Here is a 23,697-nt window from a genome sequence, read left to right on the forward strand (position 1 = left end):
CTTTTTTTATATTAGCGGAAATTTTACAAAGTTTTGTGCACATTTGTAATAAAAACACAACTAATGTCACCAATTGAATAAAAAAAAACTATCATTGATTATAAGTAAACAAAAAATGTGATGAAGACAAATATCTGACTTTTTTTTTCACAATTAAGTGTTCTAGAAAAAACCCAACCCACTTTCGAGACATGAAGTCTTCATGTATCCCAGTAAAAACAGAATAAACACTCTCATCCTCTCCAGTTTGGGAATCAAAACTCTACCGCGCTGATAAACTGAGAAAATAAAGGACTTTCCATGAATCACTGAACAAAAGCTAGATTTCACCGCTGGCTTCTTGGAGGAACCAAAACACCAAACAGAAGTGTTTGTCCTTAAACAGAAGACATAAAAATAAACAGATAAGTTAATTAATAACATTTAAAAATAGTAATGCTTGTTTAAAAAGTCCTGCCAACTAATCAGTAACTTAGCAGATCTCACTGTTCTGCACTGTTAGCAGCAAGTCGTTCTGTTCTTCACTGAGAAATCTTTTGTTGTTTGTGGTGCTTTTTATATTGCAAAAAGGGCTAAAATGCAAAATGTAAAAAACTACATTGATATTTGATATTTATATGTTAAAATGTCACATTTTATGAAAACACATAACCATTTTTCCATAAAAAAATGTGGTTGTACTTTGCAACAGTTGAGGAAATATTGATTTTACTTATTATTAATACAGATAACTCAACTTTTTTGTGAATTTCACTCAAAAATTTTAATGTTCACAAATTGATCCAATCAGCGGCTCATTAAAGCTGCACTATGTAACTTTTATTTTTTAAAAATATTTGTTTTTTAACAAATTTGTCAAAACTATCACCATATCGAGACAGATAATCTATGAAAAAATTTAACTCCTCTATCTGAAGAAATGCACTGTTCCCAACCAAAAACAACCAATCAGAGCCATGAGGAGGGTCTTACTGCTGTCAATCAACCACATATACTCAGTGAGTATATGTGATGTTATTTACTCATCAAAATCATGCCTGGAGTTTTGCTTTGATTCTTTCATGCATGTTTGAGAAATCCTTTAATTTCCATGGCAACCATTCCGCTGTTCAAAACGCCAGGGTGGACCTAGCCCCGCCTTCGAGGCATAGCTCCTCCTCAGAAATCCAGTTTCCAAGTTTCACCTGGCAGAGCAGCTCCTTCAGACTAGCCCTCAACAATTAGCAAACATCTGCTGATTATAGGAGCTACTTCTCAGTGAACTGCTAGTAAAACGTTACTAAAGGGTTAATAGAGGAGCCATGTTGTGATGGCTTCCTGAAGGCGGAGCTTCAGATAGAGACAGAGGCCCAATTTTAAGGCAAAGTCAGCTTGTTTTAAGCCAGATTTGATCTATACAGCATTTTTTTAGAACATACTTGCTTGTGTTATAAAATACTGCCTCCAAAGATAGTTAAACTTTTCAAGAATATTCCAATAATCTTGTGGATGATTTTACTGTGTATCCTTTTTGCTCAAGTGGCTCTGGGTAATTTTGATGTTGTGTTGCCTCAGAATCCTGCGGCTCACGTTGCTCAGAGGTCACGCAGTTTGCAGCAGACCATCCTGCTTCGCAAACTCACGCAAGCTGCTGCGGACCACGGCGATAACACTGTTGATTTTGACGCTGTGGGATCAGCCGCGACAATTTTAACCCACATTTAAGCCGCTGCAGCCAATGGATCCGGGGGGCGGTTAGGGCTCGCTAGGGGAGTTGTCTGCTTACAAGTAAGCCGATTGGGCCGCCTTAAAAAGGGCACACCTCCGCCTTCTGCTGCCGTACAGAAATAGAAAGGTCTGGCAGGAAGAGCAGCTCTAGTAAGGGGGACAAATTAAGACGATTTACTCGGAGTGAGAGCCGGTTTCATTAGCCGTAGTAACTGTTTACCTTCTCCAGCCGGGCTGACCACCGAGCCGGGGGGTAAATCTGCTGTTTCGTTCAGATCCAAATACAATTATTTTCTATAATTCATTCTGAATTACAGCTTAAATCCACTTGAAGGCTTCCAACTTGTTAATTTTCTAAAGGAATGGCCCTAGACTTCGCCGCTGGATGTGTGGGAGGTGAGGTTGTGTGTTTTTTCCTATCGGTGAGTTAGCATAGCTGGTTAGCATTAGCTTAAGCCTTGCCGGTGATTTTCCATCGCAGGAAGCTCATCCAGCTGGAAAATATAAGGAAAAGCTGCGAGTTTCAAACCTCTTCCGGGTCGACATCATCTTTTATAGTAACAGGGAGTGATGATGATAAAGTGGAAGCTGTGAATTAGCATTTATTTGTTAATTTATTTATTTTGGGGGGCTGGTAGTAACCCGGATGCAATTTTTGGTATCTGCAGCTCAGATGGGGAGTGGTGATTCTCAGCCTGTTTCCCAATATCCCATCAGCTGCATTAGGAAATGCCAGCACTCTGATCTTTCTACAGGTGACACAGAGTTTAATAAACTCATTTCTGTCCTGGGTTGACTGACCATTAGTCATCATCATTACACATTGGGGTAAAGGGATTGGTTTCTTAAGTATGCAACCAGTTTATCCACATATTTATCTAATATTGGATAAAAAAGAAAGAAAATTGACTGGAAACGTTTAATTTATTCATTTCAAACAGTTAAAAAAACAAAACGAAGAAAACAAGTAACCAGTAGGATAAGTGAGAACAGCTAAAATAGTTAGCTTACCATTACTTTGTTTGAAAATAAATAGGAAGAAGTTAACATTTATTATGATTTGGCTTCCAGATTATTTCTTATGATCCAAAAGATTGAAATCTTGTATTTTAGTGAAAAGTTAGCATTTCAGCTTTAAAGTTTGGGAACTTTTGTTCAATAAATTAATTTGAAACAAGTATGGACAAACAAGAACAAAATGATTAGCTTACCACTCCTTTTTGTTTGAAACAGAGTAAGAAGTGGAGACTTTTATTATGTTTTAGCTTCCAGATTATTTCCTATGATTCAAAAGATTAAAGTCTTGGGTTTTTATGGAAACTTATGTAAAAGTTGTCTTTTAACTTTAAAGTTGGACAACCTTAGTTCATTACACTATTTTTGGTGTTTAAGTAACTGACAAAAAACTCAAATGCACAGTAAAACATACAATATTTTTGTTTTTTCCTGCATCAAGTTTCAACATTACAGGGGTACCGTATGGAGAAAATGGTTGCCAACATGTGCTGGGTTAAATTTGCTCCACCAAACTGAAGTATTAAGATGGTATAGTTGCTTCTTTTTATCAAGACTGCTTGCAGCATTGAAGTAGACGAGCTGTATTTTTTTTAGTTTTTTCTTTTTAGAAAAAGTTACATTTTTTTTGGTCTCTAGAGCATCTTAGAATAGCACTTTATAACTATAGTTGCAGTCCTGAAACTGGATTTCGTTTAGATCCCAAAGAAAGTGTCTTTGCTATTGCCTCAAGTAACTTTGGATAATTCATTCGTGGATGTTGAATTATAGATGATCAGAGTGGATTCAGATGTCAACACTGTTGAATGAGAAGCTGAGAAACAGCTCAACATTTCAGGATTCATGAAACCGATAAGAACAAAATAAAGTAGACGTTTTTTCCTAAATGTTAACTGTTGCAATCTGGGAGTCCTGATTCGGTCATTCTTGGTAAACTGGTTTCCACAGAAAAGCAGCAACACAAAGGTTTGGGAAACTTGTCAGCTGTTTGGTTCTTCCCTCAAGGCCGTGCTGCTAACATCTGAAAAGAGTTTGGAGGGAGATACGAGGTGCAGGTGGCACCTTAAACAAAATCAAGTTAATAATAGAAATGCAAATATTTCAGAGTCTAGAGATTCGATTCAGACATTTTTTTTAATTGAAAAGCCAGTTTTTGTATTTAAACTGTTTAGAGGTCAAATTATGTGACGAGGAAAAGACAGTGTGAACAAATAAAACATTTTAAATTCCTTTACTTTGTATTTAAACAAAAATGGGTGGGCTTAGCTGCCTAGTTTTTTTCTTTCTTAAAACTATACTGATAATATAATTTCACAAAAAAACAAGCAGATTAAAATTGATTTTTGTTTTTTTAGGTAATGTGCCAATTTAAATTTAAAATACTTTAATTCCTCCAAAGACAATTAAAATGTTGAGTCGTTTTGGGTGGTGATGCTGTGGACAGGAAGGAGCTCCAGTAGCAGTCAGTATTCCAGAGAATCTGCAGAAGCCTCTGAATGAAAACGATTCCTGTATGCTATGCTAGCAGCTAAATGTCCTGGCAGCAGAGACGATATTCCAGAGTAACTTGTTCTGGATTAAGCCATGAAATGTTGACAAGAATTGCTAATCCACATCATTTGTTACTAAATAAACGTATGAGTTGTAGCTTTCACATTTAAATTTTAGTTTTAAAACATCACAATGTTACAATGGTGGAAAGTAGAAATACTTCTCAATCTAGAAAAGTGAAAGTTCAAAACCCTGATAGTTATTGGTTCCGAACAAAAAAAAAATCCCCTTTTAAGTAAAAAAAAAACAACTTGGTACTAAACAATCTTAAAGTATTTTTGTCTAGTTTTATCTTAGTTTTGTCTTATTTTAAATGTTCAAGCTTTTCTAGCTTGTTTTAGGTTAATAATTCTTATTATTGATGATAAAAGTGCTAGTTCCATTGGCACATTATTTAATCTATTATGTGGGAAAAATGTTTTATTACAAGTAAAATAATTTGTATTTTTTTAAAAACAATATTAATGAATTATTGACTTGAAAAGCTGACATTTCTTGCTGAAAAAATACTTGTAAGTTAGTTTTGTCTTATTTAAAGTGAAATAATATATTTGTAATAGAAACAAGACCAAAAATACTTGGTAAGATTTTGTTTTTGCAGTGCAGCGTCTGTTTTTTCTGCTTGTACTAACTCACTATAAATAACCCACTTAGGGTTTTCTGAGAAACATTTCTGGGGAATGTTTCTCACAAAAGTCCCACATAAGTCAGCGAGTTAAAACCATCCCAGAATCAATCACAAAAGGTTCATTTTTACGCATGTTTGGATTTCAAAGTGTGCTTTGGCTCATAAATGGAGATAATTGCTGTAAAATTGAGTTTTGGGATCATTGACATGAGTCAAGGACAGGCCGCTTTATGACTGACGTCACTGCTTACGGAGCAGCGACCGACTGATAACTCAACACCACAACACCTGGCAGGATTGCAAAGGGAGCAAAAAACAAATGGATTCCACAAATGTATAAAAAAAAATACATTTATAGCTGCAGAAATGTGTGATAAAACTTGATTAAATGTCAAAATGTAAACGGATTTGCTTAAAAATGTCAGTTTGGTGTCATTTGAACAATTATCTCCACTCCTAAGAAAAATAATTTGCTTTTTACTTTTTAGTGTCAGAACATGAGATAAATATTAACATCACATGAAAAGATACTTAAGAATTATTTAAATTAGGGGGGAAAAACTATCAAAACCAACCTGTTCAATGTGGAAAAAGTAATTTTCTCTTTAAATTTAACTACCAGAATCTTTCAGTAACTGTCTGAAATATTTATTTTACTCTGGATGGATTTTGAGTCTCTATTCTTTGTTTTAATCAGCCACATTGGATGGTTTTCTAGCAACATTTAATTGAAAGTATGGATTTATAGTAATCCCAGAGTGAATTTAAGGTGCATGCTGGTTTGTTTTGGATCATTTTCATGCTAAACAACTCAAATATAATTTAAGATTAAAGTCACAAACTAATGGTCAAACGTTTTCCTTTGGGATTTTCTTATTGTAACTTTCTTCACTTAGCTTTCACGCTGTTATTGTCCGTGTTTTCAAGACCAGAAATATTTCCAAATTGCTGTATTGGATTTTTCTGATATGATTTGATAGTTTGGTAGATTCTGTTCGATTGGGCAACAAAATTGCAACATTTATTAAATTTTTTCAGCTGCTGCGTTTGTGTCAAACAATTTGAAAAACCTGTTCCCCCCTCACCTGTGGGGGCGCTGTACCAAGAACCACTGAAAAAAAAAAACCCGATGTGAAAACATCCAAATAAAGACAGAATTAAACTTTCTCCGTACAAATGTAAATAAAAATGTTTGTAGGATTTTTTTTATTTATTTATTTTTTTTTGTAAAAAACTACAAGCCATTTCTCCTGCTAGCACTAAGCTAGCATGCTTTCTGGTTGTATTTACCCAGAATGCCTTGCTCTGTGGTCCACTTTCTGCTTTTGGAGTTAGTGGTTTAATTGCAGATTCACACCTTCCCAAATAAACCAGACTGTTTAGAAAAACAAACTACAGTTCGATTAAATCGGACTAAACGGGGCCGGTGTCGATTCACCGTTGGCCGATTTCAAATTTATTTGTCGCACATTTAAAACAACTGCAGTTGACTAAAGTGCTTCGCAATTTACAACAACCATAAAATAAAGATTAAAACACAGATATTAAACAGAAACTAAGCAGAGTTATAGTCAAAATTTATTTGCTTTCTGCTTGGATTTACTTGTTGCTATATTTAGTGATTCTTCTGAAAAAAAATAATAATCAGGAAGTCAGAAAACTGCAATCGGTGTACAGATACACTCTTGTATATATTAAGTTTTATTATTTTGCAGGTGCTGCTGGTGTTTTGGTCGGCCATCCATTTGATACTGTAAAGGTGGGTGTTTCCTAATACTTTCCTTTGATTTTCTTTCACTCTTGTTAGGCAATAAACATAATTTAGTGAATTTACATTTTTTGAATAACAGAACATAAACATTTTCGACATAAGGATGAAGTTTGTAATCATTTTTCCCATGTATGTTTTATTTTTAGAGCATATTTCACTAAATTGGGGCCAGAAAATCCTCTGACGGGACAATACTTCCTAATCCAACCCAGTTATTCATTTTCTTAAACTACAAAACCCTAAAAAAAATTTAATTTCCGGTGTGTTTACCTCAGAGAATGTGTGTGAATATTAGCAGCATTTTGCATGAATCCAGTAACTCATAGGATATGTTCACACTGCAGCCTGAAGTAACCCAAATCTGATTTTATTTCATTTTTTTGTAATTTTTTTTTTCCAAATGTGACTTTTTGTATTTAAATAAATGACAAGTATACAGAAGATTTACATAGGATTTTTCCTGAGGGCCTTTTCATTAGTAGACTGTTATTGTTTTAACCTATAGTTCCATATCTTTATTTACATGAGGAAAACATGGTGCTTTATTGGTAAATTTACATTTATAAATGTAAAAAGTTCATTATAAAAAAAACATTTAGGATCCTTTTTGGAGAATTTAGAAAAACAGAATAAAACATTTCCCTAACTTAAGTAAAAACACCTCAAAATATGGTTATTAATAAATCTCCTTACAAAGGTCTGTGCCAAAAGATGCGTCACAGTATCTTTAAATTTGACCGCAGGGTAAATTTTGTAAAGAATTTTAAATCACATTTCCTTCACATTGTTTACAATGAAATATTTATGGGGGATCATCCAGGCAGTTTTCCAGTTGATATCAGTCCAAATGAGGCTTGAATGAAACTGCGAAAGACCTGAAATGTTCCGCATGCGCAGTAGAGGGCGCCACGGCGCAGTAACGACCCAAATAGCGAGCATGCGCAATGATACAAAGAAGTGTTTGCGGAAGTAAACATGAATGCTAATATTTTACGATTTTAAAGTTGTCCGACTGGAGTCATCTTAACCTCCTGACTACCAGGAAAAAAAATATTGTCCAATTAGCATTTTTTAAAAATCCCACAGTCTTTGTAAGGTAATAAAAGGTTTTATGCACTTACTTTGTCTCTTCCCATAAAATGTATTACTGATGAATGCCATTTTTATGAACTAGAAAAAGGTACGTACAAAAGTCCCACCCCTTGACATGTGGTATCATTGAAAAGCCCTAAATGTCCTCTCCAGATACCAAAAGGAATTAATTCAGTAGAATGCAGGGTGTGGGAGATATTCAAGTTTAGAAATGTCCTCTACAGAGGACAAAAATGAACTACTGGTAGTCAGGAGGATATTAACAACATAGTCCTCATTTTTGTCCGCCATAGTTGTTTTTTCTTTATGTTTGCGCGTATCAGGACGCATAATAGTGACGTTCGTCGAGAATCAATGACGTTCCGGTCGGATGAATGCGACCTTATCAGATAACGGATTTAGAGCCACATATCCAATCAAAAAATCCAGTTTCTATTGTTCAGACCGTCATAAAAAATCGGATTCTGGTCACTTCCGGCTGCAGTGTGAACGTAGCCGTCATAAAGTAAATGAATATCTCCGTGCTGGAAAAGCGTCCGCTGCTGGCATGGTGAGGAAGCTTCTTCACATGAAGGGGAATGTTAGCGTTGCAGCTTGTTGTAGAGGCTGAATGGATGTTGGTTGTAGTTCTTTTTACACCTTGCTGTTTGATGTCATTTCTCCCTGAGCCGGTGTCTGCTTGGGGCTCGGGGCGGCTGTCTTTAACAGCTACAGTGTCACTGTGTTGTAGATGAGAGAGAGAAATAAACAACCTCTCCACGGAAATGTGACCTAGTAAGTATGGTCCAGGTCTTTCTTTATCTCACCCAATGTCCTGTCTTGAGCTATAGAAATATAAAAGCCAAGAAGGCATTTTTATTTTTTTCTCCTATTTATTTTTATTTTATTTTTACTCAACGTTTTACTCGGTAATGTTGCACCCCATAAGCATTTTAACCCTTCAAACGAATGATTGTCTACTTATTTCCCTGCTTCGTACACTGAAAAAACGCAACCTTACCAAGTATTTTTGTTCTAGTTTTTAGTGCAACTTTAGAATACTAAAGCTCTTTAACACTTTCTAAATCATTAATAACTGTTAATGTATACTAAAAAATTAAGCTTACAAATGCTTATTGTGCTTACAAAATAGTCTGAAGCATTTAGTGTAAAAAAATAAATAGGTGAGACAAGAAACTAGTAGGTTTTATCGCCTTCTCACAATTAATGCATAATAAACGGTTATTAATGATTTAGAAAGTGTTTAGAGATTAATTAATAACATCTATAAGGGGAGCCTTATGGAAAAGTGGTACCTTAGTACACTTAAAACATGAAAACTAAGTTATAAGTAAGTTTTCAGTAAGATACTGAAGCTGGTTGTAAGTAAATAATTCCTTTAATATTGACAGAAAAAGTACTGGTTAAATTGGCAAATTATTTCACTTAAAACACTGAGAAAAAATAAAATAATCTGCCAATGAGACAAGTACTTTTTCTACAATTTTAAAGAACTATTTACTAAAAAGTTACAATTTCTTATTTCAAGTGTACTAAGATATTTGCACTATAAAAACGACCAAAATTACTTGGTAAGATTTTGTGATTTTTGCAGTGATATATAGTCACTGTGCTCTTTATTTTGTGCCTTTCAAATGCTCCGCTAACGTTAGCGCTGTCGTCCCCAGGTGCGGCTTCAGGTTCAAAATGTGGACAAACCTCTTTACCGCGGGACATTTCACTGCTTTCAGTCGATCGTGCGCCAAGAATCGGTAAGTGTCGCCTTCTCTGTTATCCTACTTGGGTTTTAAGTGTCAAGTTTCAGCTCCATCTGCGATTACATGCATCAGCCCCACCTTAGAGAGAAGAGTGTCTTCCAGCTGGGATCAGGGAGCTAAATAAGGCTTTGGACTTTTGTGCTATTCATGGCGTATGCTTGGTCTCATCGCTTTCACACATGGTGGAATTATGATTATCATTTCACGTTTAGTTGATTCAAAACTTAGAAACTTGGTTGCATTTAGTTGGAGTCATGATTGTAAGTTAATGCAGCAGGATATTTAAAAATCTTTAAAGAACCTAAATTGGCATAGATGTTCCCAGGAGCCTGCTTGTTTGAAAAATTTAAGATGGTTGCAATTAAAAATTTATTTTTGAGCTGTATTTGCTAATATTTACCATAGATGGATATTTTGGTGTCAAATAAGGCATGATTGGACAATAAAAATATTTACTGAGATTTTTTTCTGATTTTTCTGGATGTTTGCACTAAAATATCCAATTAGATGAACGTGTTTGTCAAATTATAGTCTGCATATACTGAACCATGGAAACCATTTATATTTTCTTTGTATGTTTTTTTTTCTGGTGGACATACGTCAAAATGGCTGCCATGGTTGTAATGGAGAATAAATGTTTGCACAAAAATCGGCAGTAGTTATTGCCAGTAGGAAACTAGCTACCACCAATTATTAGCAAACTCAGTAGTTAGCTACTACATTGGTGGTAGCTAATGCTACTATTGGCTACCACCAATGTAGTAGAACAAAAATTAGTAAAATCTAATGAACTCTCAAACTCAAAAAGTAGTGGAAGCTAACGCTAAGCACAAAAAAACATTGTCATAAACTAACTCCAAACTGCTAAACACACAAATTTATCAGGAAATAAGGCAAACTGTTAAGATGTCTTCATCTGTTGCACGTCTGCGTCTCGTTTTATGTTTCTTTTATAAACCCAGGCGAAAGAAAACCTCTTTGTTTGTCCTGTGTACAGATGCTCGGACTGTATAAAGGCATCGGTTCTCCAATGATGGGGCTGACGTTCATCAACGCCATCGTCTTCGGCGTCCAAGGCAACGCCATGCGGAAGCTCGGCCGCGACACGCCCCTCAACCAGTTCCTGGCGGGCGCCGCTGCCGGAACCATCCAATGCGTCATCTGCTGCCCGATGGAGCTGGCGAAGACGCGCATGCAGATGCAGGGAACCGGCGAGAAGAAGTCCAAGAAGAAGATGTACAAGAACTCCCTGGACTGCCTGGTGAGAATCTACAGGAAGGAAGGGTTCCGGGGCATCAACCGCGGCATGGTGACCACGCTGCTGCGCGAGACGCCCGGCTTCGGTGTGTACTTCCTGGCGTACGACGTGCTGACGCGTTCGCTGGGCTGCGAGCCGGAGGACCCGTACATGATCCCGAAGCTGCTGTTCGCCGGCGGGATGTCGGGCATCGCCTCCTGGCTCTCCACATACCCGGTGGACGTCATCAAGTCGCGGCTGCAGGCCGACGGCGTCGGCGGCGTCAACAAATACGGCAGCATCGCGGACTGCGTCAGGCAGAGCTTACAGAAGGAGGGGTACCGGGTGTTCACACGCGGCCTCACGTCCACGCTGCTGCGCGCCTTCCCGGTCAACGCCACCACCTTCGCCACTGTGACTCTGTTTTTAATGTACATGCGACGGGAGGAGGAATGCGGCATGCAGAACACTGAGCCGCCTGCCGTGCAGCTGCAGCCGCAACCAACCAGCATGTAAGGTGCAGATTAGCTGATGCGCACCTCTCCATCCGTCTGTGGTATTTAAAAACTTTTTTTTTAAACTAAAAGCTGAATTTGTGTGTATATATGGCTTCTTTTCTCACCCATGCTTTTCTACAATAGTTATATTGGGAACAGTATCGTAAGGGTGCACCGATTGCAGCTTTCAGGCCAAACTCAGGTCTTTAAGTAAGAAACATACATTGGTTCTGCAGTCATGCTAACGGTTAGCATTACTTTCTGCTAATTTCATGTTTAGCGATTTGGAGTTAGTTTCTGTCAATGCTCTGTATCTTTAAAAAAAAGCCGATTTCGATTTTGGACGATACTGTTTGTTTTTTTTGTTTGAAATGTTGGTAAATGTAGCAGTTTGTAACATTGAGGTGACTATTGTTAACTGCAACCGTGCGGTTGAAATAAGATCGGCTTTACATGCAAGTATCGGCCGATCACCCAAAATAAATCGGTGCACCCCTACTGTATCGTTACTGTAATTGTTACAAACAAGTTTAAAAACTATAATGCTGTTTAGTAAGGATTCATCAATATGAAAATATGAGCCAATAACCATATTTGATGTTAGTATTTAGAGATATTATCTATATTTCACCACTTTTACGACACATTTGGGGTGAAAAATGAATATATATTGTTCATATCTGACAAATATTGTCCGATACCGATGTTGGTTCCGATACTATCTAGGTCAGATAGTGACTGCATGCATGTAAATTGGTGCAGTTATTCTGGTCATTTTTTATGATATTAACTTATCAAAACTATCATGATTATCTGGCATCTTGCAATAACGGAGAATAGTTTACAAAAACGTTCCCAAAGTATTTTTAACAGGTCGGCTGGCTTTGTGTGACTTTAACCTCCTTGTAGTGTTGCATAAATACATTTTTGGATATTTTCTCAGATAAAATCAAACATAAGTCTGCGTTTTAAAGAAGCACCTTATATAACCACATGAATGGTTGAAGCTAAGGCGAAATGTTTGTTCTTTTTTTTGCAGTAACTACTTAAAACACTGAATGCTGTGTTTAGAGTTGGGTTGGAAGAAATGAAAACTGTTAGCAGAAGTCACTTTGTCCACAAGGGGGCAGCAGCAGACCAGCTACATTCACCCATTTGCATCAATAGCTGCTCTTTTTACATGACTGCATATTTTACTGAATAGCATGGATTAAACTGGATGAATGTTGAGACTTAAGAGCTTAAATGTGGGTTAAATTTCCCAATAATCATGAGTAATATCCCTGTATGTAGATGGTGCGTGTTGTTGGACATAATGTACATTAATGTGAAAGTGCTGCTGATTGTTGTCGAGGCTATAGAATGACTTTTTTGTAATTTTGTTTGCCTTTTTTCTAAGTTGGAAGGACTGCTTTAGCTGTCGAATGCTGCTTTGTATCCTGTGCTTGATTCTGTACGATACTTTGCACCAAAGTAGCCATTCAAATGTAGATCTTTAAAAAAAAATAAAGATTTGTTTTCTAAGACAGTTTGCACAAGTGTTAATTGTGGAAAATTAAAGCAGTTTGACGTCAGTAGATGCTGACCCCCTAGCGGCGAAAAGCAATATTACAAGTATAAAAATGCAAATCAGAAAACATTAAAAAATATATTTATTGTACTTTAATGCATTATTTGACAAAAGTGCTTTAGAGTTCTTGATCAGGACCTTGGTGTTAAATTGGTCAAAAAACGAACAGATGAGAATAAAAACAAACATTTTATCCACTTTAATGTTGAGGTTTGTTCCTTTTTAACTCTGGGGTGTCCAAAGTAAGGTCCGGGGGCCATTTGTGGCCCTTGAAATTATTTTGTTTGGTTGTAACCACAACACAAGAATGATCATTTTAAAAAAAATGTTTTTCTTTTAATGAGGCAACAATCCGAAGTCCTATTTTAAGTTCTGGATCTTTAATGAATGTTGAGGCCTGCCAGTAGATAAAATTAAACAGCTTTGGATCCTGGGGCAAAAAGTTTGGACACCCCTGGTTTACTTGTGCAAAAGATGAGGTGTTTCTCTCACTGAGGAATTTCAACAAAGTTACACAGTAACTGGAATCAGCAAATCAGAACAAAAGTGCAATAATTCCATAATAATCAGGTGACTATTAAATGTAAATGAAATGTAACAAATTCATGATGCATTTAAATGTTAATGGATGTATTCCCGTTTGTTTTAAATATCCTATGCAGGTTTTTATTTTCTGAATATTTATTGAATTGTTGCACTTCTGAGCCTTGATATTTTTGCCAAAGCGGCTGAATAGATTGACGTCGCGTCTCCTTTGGGGCTCTAGCCGATTTTTCCAGCTTTGGGTGTTTTGGTGAAAAGGGTGCAGTCACAGGAGCGACGCAGGAAGCGGTAGATCTCCTCGGCTCTGGATCGGCTCATGCAGCCGCCTTTCTGGATCGACTCAACGGAGCTGGAAGAAAAAACCGAGGAGAAAATACAGAATTATGACGCATTTATGAGTTTTCCAGATTCTCTACTGACTCAATTATAAAATAAATAAATTGGTCTATTCACAGATTGATAAATAAATGGATGGATGGATGAGGGATAAACTGTTGCATGGATAGAAGGATGAGAAGATGGATGAATAAGGGGACAAATGAACGGAGGAATAACTGAACCGATGGATGGATGTAGGAGTGAATAAGAGAAAGAGGTGAACACCTACACCAAAAATGAATGGATGAGAGAACAAATGGTCAAAAGGAAGGATGGGCGAATGGTTGCATGAATAAGCAGAGCTTAATGGATGAACGGACTGATGAACATATGGATGAATAGAAAGAGGCATAAACGGATAGGCAATCCATTTAAAGGGACGGTGCCGGACCCGTCCCGGTTCTGTCAGAACCTTTACCTGTTCATCAGCTGTGCGACGCTGCTGAAGTTGTGCAGCAGGTTGAGAGCGTGAACATGGCTGACCGAAGGCAGACTCAGGTACATCTGCAGCGCCTCCTCCCTACGCTGACCTTTGACCTTCAGGGGCACCGCGATGCCCTGACCTTTACGGCTCTCCAGCTTGGCCAGGTCCACCAACAACCCAGCGCTCTCCTCGGCGCCGTCGCTCCACAGGAGGCGAATCCCGGCCCGGACCAAGGCCACTAGAGTGTTGTCATAGTAACGGGTTCGCTGGAAAGGGCGGGAAACTTCACCTGCGTCGTAAACAAAAACGGTCAGGCTTGTTTGTCACTTTTATAAAAAAAAATGTTTTTCACTTGTGTTATTGTCATCTGGAGTCAGAAACAGCCAATCAGAGCCAGGGGGAGGGGCTTAGCGCTGACAATAATCCTCATGTAAGCTGCAGCTGGTGGTTCACCACAACTTACCCTGCCACAAATGCTAATGCTAGTTAGCACAGCCACTGATGAACAGCCTTCCTGTAACTGCAAGTTGTTTCTCTGCCATTTGGACATTGAGCAGCGCATACATGAGCCTGATAGACAGTGTTAATACCTTCCACCTGGCTCTGATTAGTTGTTTGTGATCAAGAAGAGGTAAACAAATTTTTCATATTTATCTGTCTCCATACCATACGGTGAAAATTTTAACAAATATGGAAAAACATATTTTTTAAACATAACTTTATAGCTTTTCTTGTAAAAGTAACAACTTTTAATAACACACTGCAGCTTTAAATCAGGCCGTAAATCTTTAAAACCCACCCTGCTTGGACCGATCTTTCTCCACTATCAGACACACTCGCTCAAACAACCCCTGCATGTTGCTCAATCTCTCCGCCAGTCGCTTCCGGTTCTGCATCGCGGCCAAATCCGATTGGCTCTGCCTCATTACCGCCATGCGGTTGCTCACGATGAAGTAGTTGCTGTCCAGTGAGCAGACGTGGACGTCAGCCCCGTGGCGCTGACGCAGACTCATCACCAGCTCCACCATGCCGCCGGTGGAGCGGCTGTCCATCAGGATGCTGACCGACCCGGGGAGAGGCGGCGGCGGCGGCTCGGTCACCGCCGGTACCGGATCCTGAGGAGCGGACCCCTGAGCCGCTGAGGACGCGGAAGGACTTCCCTGCAAAGTTAGGGTGAGAGGTCACAAGCTGCGCTTCCGTTACAAGTGTGCGCAAATTTTTGTCGATGTTGTAATAATAAAATAAAAAAACAGACAATTTAGCAACAGCTGCGTTTCCATTACGCAAGACGATATTAAAATCACACGTGAATAAGCTCGTGCTCGCAATACGTCACTAAAAAAACAATGCAGCGACGGGTGACGCATTGAAGTTACGCTCATAATCAGTAATCAGAGACGTCGCGTCAAACCCCTTAAAATTGGGAGCGGCTACAAATGAGGCATTTTGGGGAAATTGTATTTGCTAATTTTACAGAAAAGCGACGAATTCAACATATTTAAATGGCACACAACTTTCTATAAACTGTACACACAATCCGGAAGAAAACTAAACAAACCATCATGCTCTTACTACTTCCTGTTGTCTTCTTTGTTGTTTCCGCCAGTAGTAACATCCGGTTGTTGATCAAACTTTATTATTAATATTAACATCTACAATCAACCTCAAAAAGATACCATACTTTATGTTTTCACAACACATACAGAAAAAAAACAAACAAAACTAAAAAATAAGAAAAAACCAACACAAACAACCCAAAATAAATCGAGACTTTGGCAGAGCAACTTTTAATACACAACATAAAAGAAATATATAAAAACAAGAAAATTCAATGTTAAAGTGCTAATGTTTTCAAAAAGAAGTTGAGTCAAAAGCATGCGACTTAACAAAAGTGTTTTCAGTAGTTTTTGGCAATATATCTGTTTTTGCGGTTGGAAAAAAACCCCTTGTTTGGGGCCCAAAACTGGAGTTTTTTCTAAACTGTTCTTTCTATTAAGCAGATTTGTTTTTGCAGTTTTATAGTGAATGGAAACACAGCTATTGTTTCTCTTAATAATTGTGGAGTTTCTTTACTGTTATTGAAGTCGGCTCTTGCTCTGCAAAGTCGAGCTCATCCGAGAGCAGATGCTCATTCTCTAACCTCTGACGATACCTGCAGAAAACAGAAAATTATTAGCACTGGGCAATAAATCAATAACATATATTGCATTAGACACATAATATGAATAGAAAACGAGTTAAATAATAATTTAAGTGAAGTCTGATCCAAAGTAGGTAAAGGAAGGGCTTTAGCTGCTCCTGACTCACTCATGTTTAGTTACCTTGCAGCAACATGTTGACAAACTTTCTAGAAACTTTCTTGTTGTTCTTGCTTTGAGTTTGTCTCTCCATAAGCCTGTTACAATAACAATATTGCTGGACGATAAATTGTCCCAGACGTTATTGTGAAGAAGCTAGTTGAGACCAAAGCAACAGAATGAAGACTTTTCTCAACCAGTTTTTGGTAGAAATGGAGAAGAATGATAAATCATGCAAATGGAAATGATTGAGTTTTTTAATTTATCGTATAATTGATTTATTCCTTATTGCGACAGGGCTATATCTTCAAAAGCTTAAATAAACCTTAAATATAAAAAAGAGCTTTCTCTAAGGGGAAGGCGTCAGAGGAATATTCGATTGAATTCAAAAATACGTCATTGATCAAAAGGGAAATTAAATGTTGTAACTCATATTAATTGAAATTCTTCAGTGTTATCGTAGATGGTGACGGCTGTTGGAGGACAGATCTCTTGTAGCAGTCCATATTACAGCAAATGTGAAGAAGACTCTGACTGAAGATACTGTGTTTTCCCAAGACGTCCTGAAGAGGACGGTCAGTATGTCATCAAGCTACTTACCTCTCATGTTGCTGCTCTTCACTCTGTTCTTTACTCAATAATGAGACTTTAGAAGCTACGCTAGCATAAGCAGAGGACGCTCTTTTCTGCCCGCTGGGATCTGGATTCTGATTTTTGCCCACTTCCTCAGTCTCCTCTTCGCTGGACTCGTTCAGGCAGATGACTCGCGAGCGTTTGGTTCTGGTTCTTTGCTCTGCGGCGGGCTGAGTTCTGGCGTCGGTTTCGAGTCCCGCTCTGGCTTTGTGCAGGAAAATGCGCCGTCTGGTTGCGTACTGCCGTCTCCCGTCGGTGAGCGACACGTCAGGCAGAAGTTCGACATCTTCAGGCTCTTCCTCGTTACTCTCCCCATCTTCTTCATCACTGCCAACCACAAAGCTGTCCTCTGCATACGTCTCATCCATCTCAGGCACCTGCCAACAAAAGGTCACTGTTTGTGTGTTTTCCAGGCATATAGTGGCATTTTGTAGCACAATTAAGTAATGATGTAACCTTCAGCTGCTACTCAAATACACTGCAAAAACACACAATCTTACCAAGTAGTTTTAGTCTTGTTTCTAGTGCCAATATCTTACTACACTTAAATTAAGACAAAACTAACTTAAAAGTAACTTGCCACCAAGGTATAATAAATTGTTTTATACTTTAATATTGATAAAAAAGTACTTGTTCCATAAGCAAATTATTTTACTTATAACAATATACTTGTACTTATTATAAGTAAATTTATGTGCCAAAAGAATTAGTACTTTTTAAAGTTATTTACTTAAAACAAGCTATTATACCTTGTTGAAAAGATACTTGTAGTTAGTTTTGTCTAACTTTTTATGTATAATAAGATATTTGGATTAGAAACAAGAATAAAAACACTTATATTGATATTTGGTGTTTTTGCAGCGTATGACTTTAAAAGAAATTTGACTGTAATTTAATGCCTTGAAATTGGGCCTCTGTCTCTTTAAGAACTCCCACTTCTTTCTGAAACTCTGCCTTCAGGAAGCAATCACAGCATGGCTCCTTTATTAACCCTTTAACAACATTTTTGCCAGCGTTGCCCTGAGAAGTAGTTTGTTTAATGAGCTCAGCAGGTGTTTGCTAATTGCTGCTGGCTAGTCTGAAGGATCTGAGTAGGGGAGTCATGGGGGAGGGCTACTCTGTGGGGCAGGAAGCTTGGAAACTGTAGCTACGCTACGCCTCGAAGGCGGGGCTACGTCCACCCTGGCGTTTTACACAGCTGAATGGTTGCCATAGCGGTTAAAGGATTTCTCAAACATGTATGAAAGAATCAAAGAAACACTTCAGGTATGTTTTTAAATGAGGGAATAACATTATAACACAATGTAAAACTCAAAAAAGTTAATTTTACATATTAGTGCCTTTTTAAAATAAAAGTAGAGAGTAAAACATGAAATACCTGAGAAAAAATATCCATGTTTTGATGGTTTTTATAGGACATTTTGAATTTTCCCCGGACTGCAGGGCTTCTCACAGACTTCAGGTAAACTCCACGCATCTCTGAGTCTGATGTGGAGCAGAACAGAACCAGGGTGAGATTAACAGAACCAGGGTGAGTTTAACAGAACCAGGGTGAGTTTAACAGAACCAGAGTGAGTTTAACAGAACCAGGGTGAGTTTAACAGAACCTAATGAGATCTGAACAACGCACAGCAAGCAGTCTACCAACCGTTCAGGCTACCAACCGTTCAGTCCCTGGGAAAGGTGCATGTTGTCCACAACGAAGCCTTCCAGGGACCGATCCAGATCTGCGCTGTCCTCTTCGTCAGACGAGACATCCGCTCCCTCATCATCTTCTGACAGCTCCGCCTCTTCATCCAGAAACTGACGCGCTTTCTGACCTCTGGGGTTCTGACACAGAGCAACAACAGCTAAATCTGAATTTAATGGAACGGTGCAGCTGACATGAAACAAGCATGTTAAAGCTAATAAAGAAGACCAGAGGAAATGCACTCCTGTGACTCTGCTGGTGCCACCAGACGGGGGTGAAGTACCCAAAAAGTGTACTCAGGTGAGAGTAGCACTACTTCAACATAGTGTTAATATTTAACAATTACATAATTAGACTGACCGAAATATAAAGCTAAATGGAAATTTCAGTATTTTAAGAACACAAATGACAATAATCCATGTAAGTAACAAACAACAATAAAAATCAGTTTCTTTCAATAAAAAACTTTACCAAAACCTACAGGTGTGTGTCTGTCTGCTGAATTTTTGGTTAAATCATTCAGTAGGTAGAAAATCCAGAGATTTTACTCAAGTAAGAGTTGAAATACTCCATAATAAAATTACTTAAGTAAAAATGAAAAGTACAGCATAGTACAAATATTCCTAAAAGTAATTTTTTCAAAAAAGTTACTCAAGTAAAAGTAATTTTTTCAATGTAAGTTGACTCTGGGTGTCACTGAGCTTCTTAACATGGAAATCTAGAAGCTAATCAGTTAGCTTCACCTCACTGCCCTGCAGGCCCATCTGTTGCTGTTCTGACCTTGTTGCTGGGCTGCTGGACTTGTTGCCTCTGGTCTCCAGTTGTTGTTTTTCTGTGCATGAAGATGGAGCAGTTCTGGAAATCATCATCCGAAAAATCTCCAGCTTGAGTTTCGTCAGTCTGGATGACAGAAGAAAAGACTTTATTAATGATTTCTCATTTACAGAAATGATACTTGTACATGTTTTTTTCCCCGGTTTATGTATTATTGATTTTGGCCTGCTCTCTATGCCGAGAAGCAAAGCACCATTCAGGGTTTCCCCCAGTGTAATATAAGCCTGGCGGGCCTCCAGGCTTTACTTGTGCCCCTACCAGGCTTAGCAGTATTTATTTAAGTTCTTTTTAAATGCTTGCATTTTTTAAGACTTTATAGTTGGTGTTCAGATATTAATCTTCCAATAGCACATAATTATCGTGTGATATTTTCAAATTTCCTGTCAACTTTAAACATTTTTTAACTTATAAACATGGCGGGCCGCTGGATGAATGACTGCCGAGAGCCCCAACCACCGGGATCAGCAACTTTTCTGGGGGAAACCTTGGAAGTATTAATAAAATTAAAATTGTTTGTTATTGAGCACATAAAAAAATGCTTGTTTTAAAAATGTTGGAAGTCCACCAAAGTTACCCAGACATAGCATCACAAACTGAAAACCTTCTACCTCTTTGTGTATTTCTCTCCAAAATGGAATGTGAAGCTAGCAAATTAAATTCTTCCAGCTGAATTTATCAATTGTGTTTCCACAGAAAAAATGTTTACAATTATACACTACGCTGTGTTGGTCTGTCACCAAAGGTAATTAAAGTACCCAAAAATTTTACTCAAGTAAGAGTAGAACTACTGCAACGTGTTTTTACTCAAGTAAAAGTAAAAAGTAGTCAAGAAATTACTTGAGAGTAAAGCAGTAAAACGAGTAACTGACAAAATTATCAATCATCTAATAACTAAAAATAACAATCAGATTAAAATATAAAAATTTTGGTATTTTAAAGGCATTAATTTATATAAGTAACAAAAAAATAATAAATTTTTTCCAAATCAGTTCCTTTAAATAAAAACTTATGGAACTTTAATAAAAACTGCAGGTGTGTTTTTCTGTGTCTGCTGAATTTTTGGTTAAAACATGTTTGTTTTTCATTCAGTGGGAGGAAAATTCAGAGATTTTACCCAAGTAGGAGCAGAAACACTTTATAATGCAATTACTCAAGTAAAAGTAAAAAGCACAGTATAGTAAAAATACTCCCAAAAGTATTTCTTGTTCAAAAAAGTAAATGTAACAGAGTAAATGTAAATAGTTTCTACCCGACTCGGTGAGTGTTTGTTTCTCTGGTAATGTCGATATTCTTACTGTGTTCAGTACAGAAGGACGATTCTTCTTCACCGCCACCGGTGAGTCCACGTCACTCAGGATCTTAGACTGGCAGAAAAGAATAAACATTTTATGTAGAATGCTAATGCTAATGCATCCTCGTAACCGTGGCAACCAGAGCTAGCCTGAAGATTACATGTCTTGTGATGGGCTGCTTTTTCTTCTTCTTCTTTTTGGTTCCACAGCAGGGAAATTAAACTTTGCTGTGGTTCAGGACAAAAATGTAAAATTGTGAATGAGGTTTGATATTTTTTGTCACTTGTTTCAGAAAGTGAATCTTTTAATTACACAAACCGTAAGCTAAATAACCCAAAACACCAATCAGCCACAATCATTGACACCTTACAAAAATAATGTGGGTTATGCTGTTCTTGTAGCTAATATATATATATATATATATATATAATTCCTGCCTTTTATGAAAAGAAAATGTTTTGCTCACCACTTCTGGGGAGGACAAGGGGTTGACCTTGTGATGTCTTCTTCTGAGAAGCACGACTTCCTCTTCACTGTCGCTGCAACACTCTGCTAATGAGAAACAGAAAAAATAAATTCGAGCTGCAGAATCAAACCGATTTATAAAAACAGAACATCAACAAAAAGTTTTCTCATTTATTTAATTCAAAAAGTGAAACTCATATATAGATTTATGACTGTTATCAACCTTTGTTTTACCAGGTAAAATGTTTGAGAACTAGTTCTCATTTAAAAACAACCTGAGAGAAATGTATAAAATCTAAGAGGTGGAAAACATCACATAAGTAAATAAATCATATGAACAATATAAAATGACAGGGATAAAAGAACAATATTACTCATGTTCAGAAAATTGCAATATTATAAAAACTAAGCCTAATCATTGTGTTTATCTACGTTTTTCACCACATGTTTCCCTTTTCACTCAACTTTCCACTGATAGTAAAGGACACAATATTCCTCTTTAGTAAGAAATGAGCTTTTGTGGCTTTTGAGAGCTCCCCATTTTGATTGGACATCTGTGTGGTACAAGTCCCTTTGCATAGGTTTATTCATTCAGTGGAAAGTAATTAGCTGTAAACCATAATTGCTGCAATTTATTGAAATAAACTCTTGCAATCTGTCAATCTTTTGTTGCTATTCTAATTTATTGAGGGGTTTCTGTTAATCTAGAGACACAAATGAAGACAAATTGTTGTTTTCTGAACAAACCTGGATGAGGAGAAGACTCTCCCGCAAGGATCGGTTTTTGCAGTGAATCATCTTCAGCTGGTTTTTGCTTCGCTCTGGAAGAGTCCGGTTCTGCAATCCTAGACAGGAGCATCGGTCTGGGTCCCAGTAACGTAACTGGAGAAGGGAGTTCCTCAGCTTTAGACTTCCAATTATCCATTTGTGAAGATGACTTGGACTCTCTGAAGAGTCCGGCGAAGCTGCGACGAGGAGTAGAGGAATTAGAAACAGCTGACTCAGCTTGTTTCTTAGGTGACGGAGATGTAACTTCCACTTCTGCTTCATCCTCAGAGTCCTCCAGCGAATAACCGAGGTCAAAGTTAACAGAGAACAGATCATGAGAGGAATCTAGTGGCTCAGGATTTGCTTTAGCTAAAAACGAAGCTTTATTGTAGTGATCTTCTGCTGAGTTGTGAATGTTTAGCCTTATGTCTGAAGAAGGGGTTTTGTTTGGAGCGATTAAGATTTCTGTGCAATCTTTGTCTTCATCTTTGGAAATCTTCTCAATGCCTTCGTCATCAATGGTTGCCTGGGCTGTAATGCTATCCTCAGGAGTAGGAATATCTGGAATTGTCATTTGCATGAACGCCTCATCGTCTTCAAACAAGTCCATGCTCTCATCCATCTGGGCATCAACTCCGTCTTCAATCGCACAATCAGCATCCATGGAAACACACTCCTCTGCATCGTCAACACTTCTTAAGTCCGTCGCCTTCCTGTCGTATCTGATATTTTCATCCTCAAAAACCTCATCCCAGGTGGGACTATCAGGCTCGCCGTCCTTACTGCCACCCTCTACATCGTCCTCATCGTCCACTTCCAAGCTGAACCTGACGGGGAAAGGCTGAACGCCCAGCTGTGGTGAAGGTGGAAGACGCGTCAAAGTCCTTCCTGCTTCTAAAATGTTCTCCGGTGAAGGTGGAGATCGAGAGAGAAGCTCAGCTACGTTAACAAGAATGTTGTTCAGGTTCTTGAGTTTTTTTGGCGACAGCGGCGCAGGATACGCTTTAGGAAGGTAGAACATCTCCTGAAGATCATCATCTTCATTATTTTTTGTATTAACTTCTGGAACATCGTCTGGATTTGCAGGATCTCTGAGGGTTTGGTCAACGACGACGCAGTCGTCATCAGAGTTGTGTGATGGAGAATCAGCTTGTTCATCTGGGAGCCTCCGTTTCTCTGGGATCGATCGTGAAGCTGCATCCTCCATCTCTGCTTCCTCGTCGATATAAACCAGTTCGGACCGGGATGAGTGAGACGGTTTGCTCTTATTGTTTTTAGTGCAGTTCTTTGGGGCTTTTGGTTTCTTCTGCCTCTTTTCATCAGCATCATCACTGCGGAGGTGGGGTTGAAGCTGCTGTTCGTAAACAGATTCCCCCTGAAGATAAACACAAACAGTTTATAGAATTATACTACTGACCCTTTATCACTTAATCATGATGGACGTCGAAAGTGATTGACAGGACTGTTGAACAGAGCAACTGAAATTGTTTTCCCAAGTTTATTTATGCTTTTATTTTGGTGAGCTGAGTTTTTTTCCACTTTTTATCCA

General features: G+C 38.0%; 2 protein-coding genes across 5 annotated transcripts in view; one reads left to right on the forward strand and one right to left on the reverse strand.

Moving 5' to 3' along the window:
• Positions 1-1,511: 1,511 nt before the first annotated feature.
• On the forward strand, positions 1,512-12,764 carry slc25a29l (solute carrier family 25 member 29-like). 2 transcript variants are annotated; one of them, XM_007561072.2, is made up of 4 exons: positions 1,512-2,103; positions 6,616-6,659; positions 9,431-9,514; positions 10,518-12,764. In XM_007561072.2, the coding sequence occupies exons 1-4, from the start codon at positions 2,070-2,072 to the stop codon at positions 11,271-11,273; spliced, it is 918 nt and encodes a 305-aa protein (XP_007561134.1). In that variant the 5' UTR covers positions 1,512-2,069; the 3' UTR covers positions 11,274-12,764. The 2 variants fall into 2 exon arrangements, with proteins under 2 accessions (XP_007561134.1, XP_007561135.1); XM_007561073.2 differs by lacking the exons at positions 1,512-2,103; positions 6,616-6,659 and adding an exon at positions 7,948-8,537.
• The window catches only part of fancm (FA complementation group M), a 47,402-nt gene continuing 36,347 nt past the window's right edge, over positions 12,643-23,697 (reverse strand). Inside the window, exons 14-24 of one of the 3 annotated variants that reach the window (XM_007561079.2) lie at positions 22,179-23,523; positions 21,382-21,464; positions 20,919-20,987; positions 19,570-19,689; positions 18,764-18,929; positions 18,478-18,584; positions 17,067-17,476; positions 16,243-16,321; positions 14,969-15,329; positions 14,164-14,458; positions 12,643-13,716 (exon numbers count right to left, since the gene is read on the reverse strand). In XM_007561079.2, coding sequence (XP_007561141.1) covers positions 13,587-13,716; positions 14,164-14,458; positions 14,969-15,329; positions 16,243-16,321; positions 17,067-17,476; positions 18,478-18,584; positions 18,764-18,929; positions 19,570-19,689; positions 20,919-20,987; positions 21,382-21,464; positions 22,179-23,523 — 3,165 coding nt within the window. In that variant the 3' untranslated portion in view covers positions 12,643-13,586. Of the gene's footprint in view, positions 13,717-14,163; positions 14,459-14,968; positions 15,330-16,242; positions 16,322-17,066; positions 17,477-18,477; positions 18,585-18,763; positions 18,930-19,569; positions 19,690-20,918; positions 20,988-21,381; positions 21,468-22,127; positions 23,524-23,697 lie in introns of all 3 variants that reach the window. The other 2 variants (XM_007561078.2, XM_007561077.2) reach the window with 2 other exon arrangements.

This window comes from Poecilia formosa, unplaced genomic scaffold, assembly GCF_000485575.1.
Source record: "Poecilia formosa unplaced genomic scaffold, Poecilia_formosa-5.1.2 Scaffold123, whole genome shotgun sequence".
NCBI classification, from domain to species: Eukaryota; Metazoa; Chordata; class Actinopteri; order Cyprinodontiformes; family Poeciliidae; genus Poecilia; species Poecilia formosa.

What these genes read in the sequence shown, in the direction of transcription:
- slc25a29l (XM_007561072.2), top strand. Translation starts at nt 2,070, where the DNA reads ATGGCCCTAGACTTCGCCGCTGGATGTGTGGGAG. An exon ending in ATCCATTTGATACTGTAAAG is followed by an intron (nt 6,660 to 9,430) that starts GTGGGTGTTTCC and finishes TGTCGTCCCCAG; the next exon opens with GTGCGGCTTCAGGTTCAAAA. An exon ending in CGATCGTGCGCCAAGAATCG is followed by an intron (nt 9,515 to 10,517) that starts GTAAGTGTCGCC and finishes TCCTGTGTACAG; the next exon opens with ATGCTCGGACTGTATAAAGG.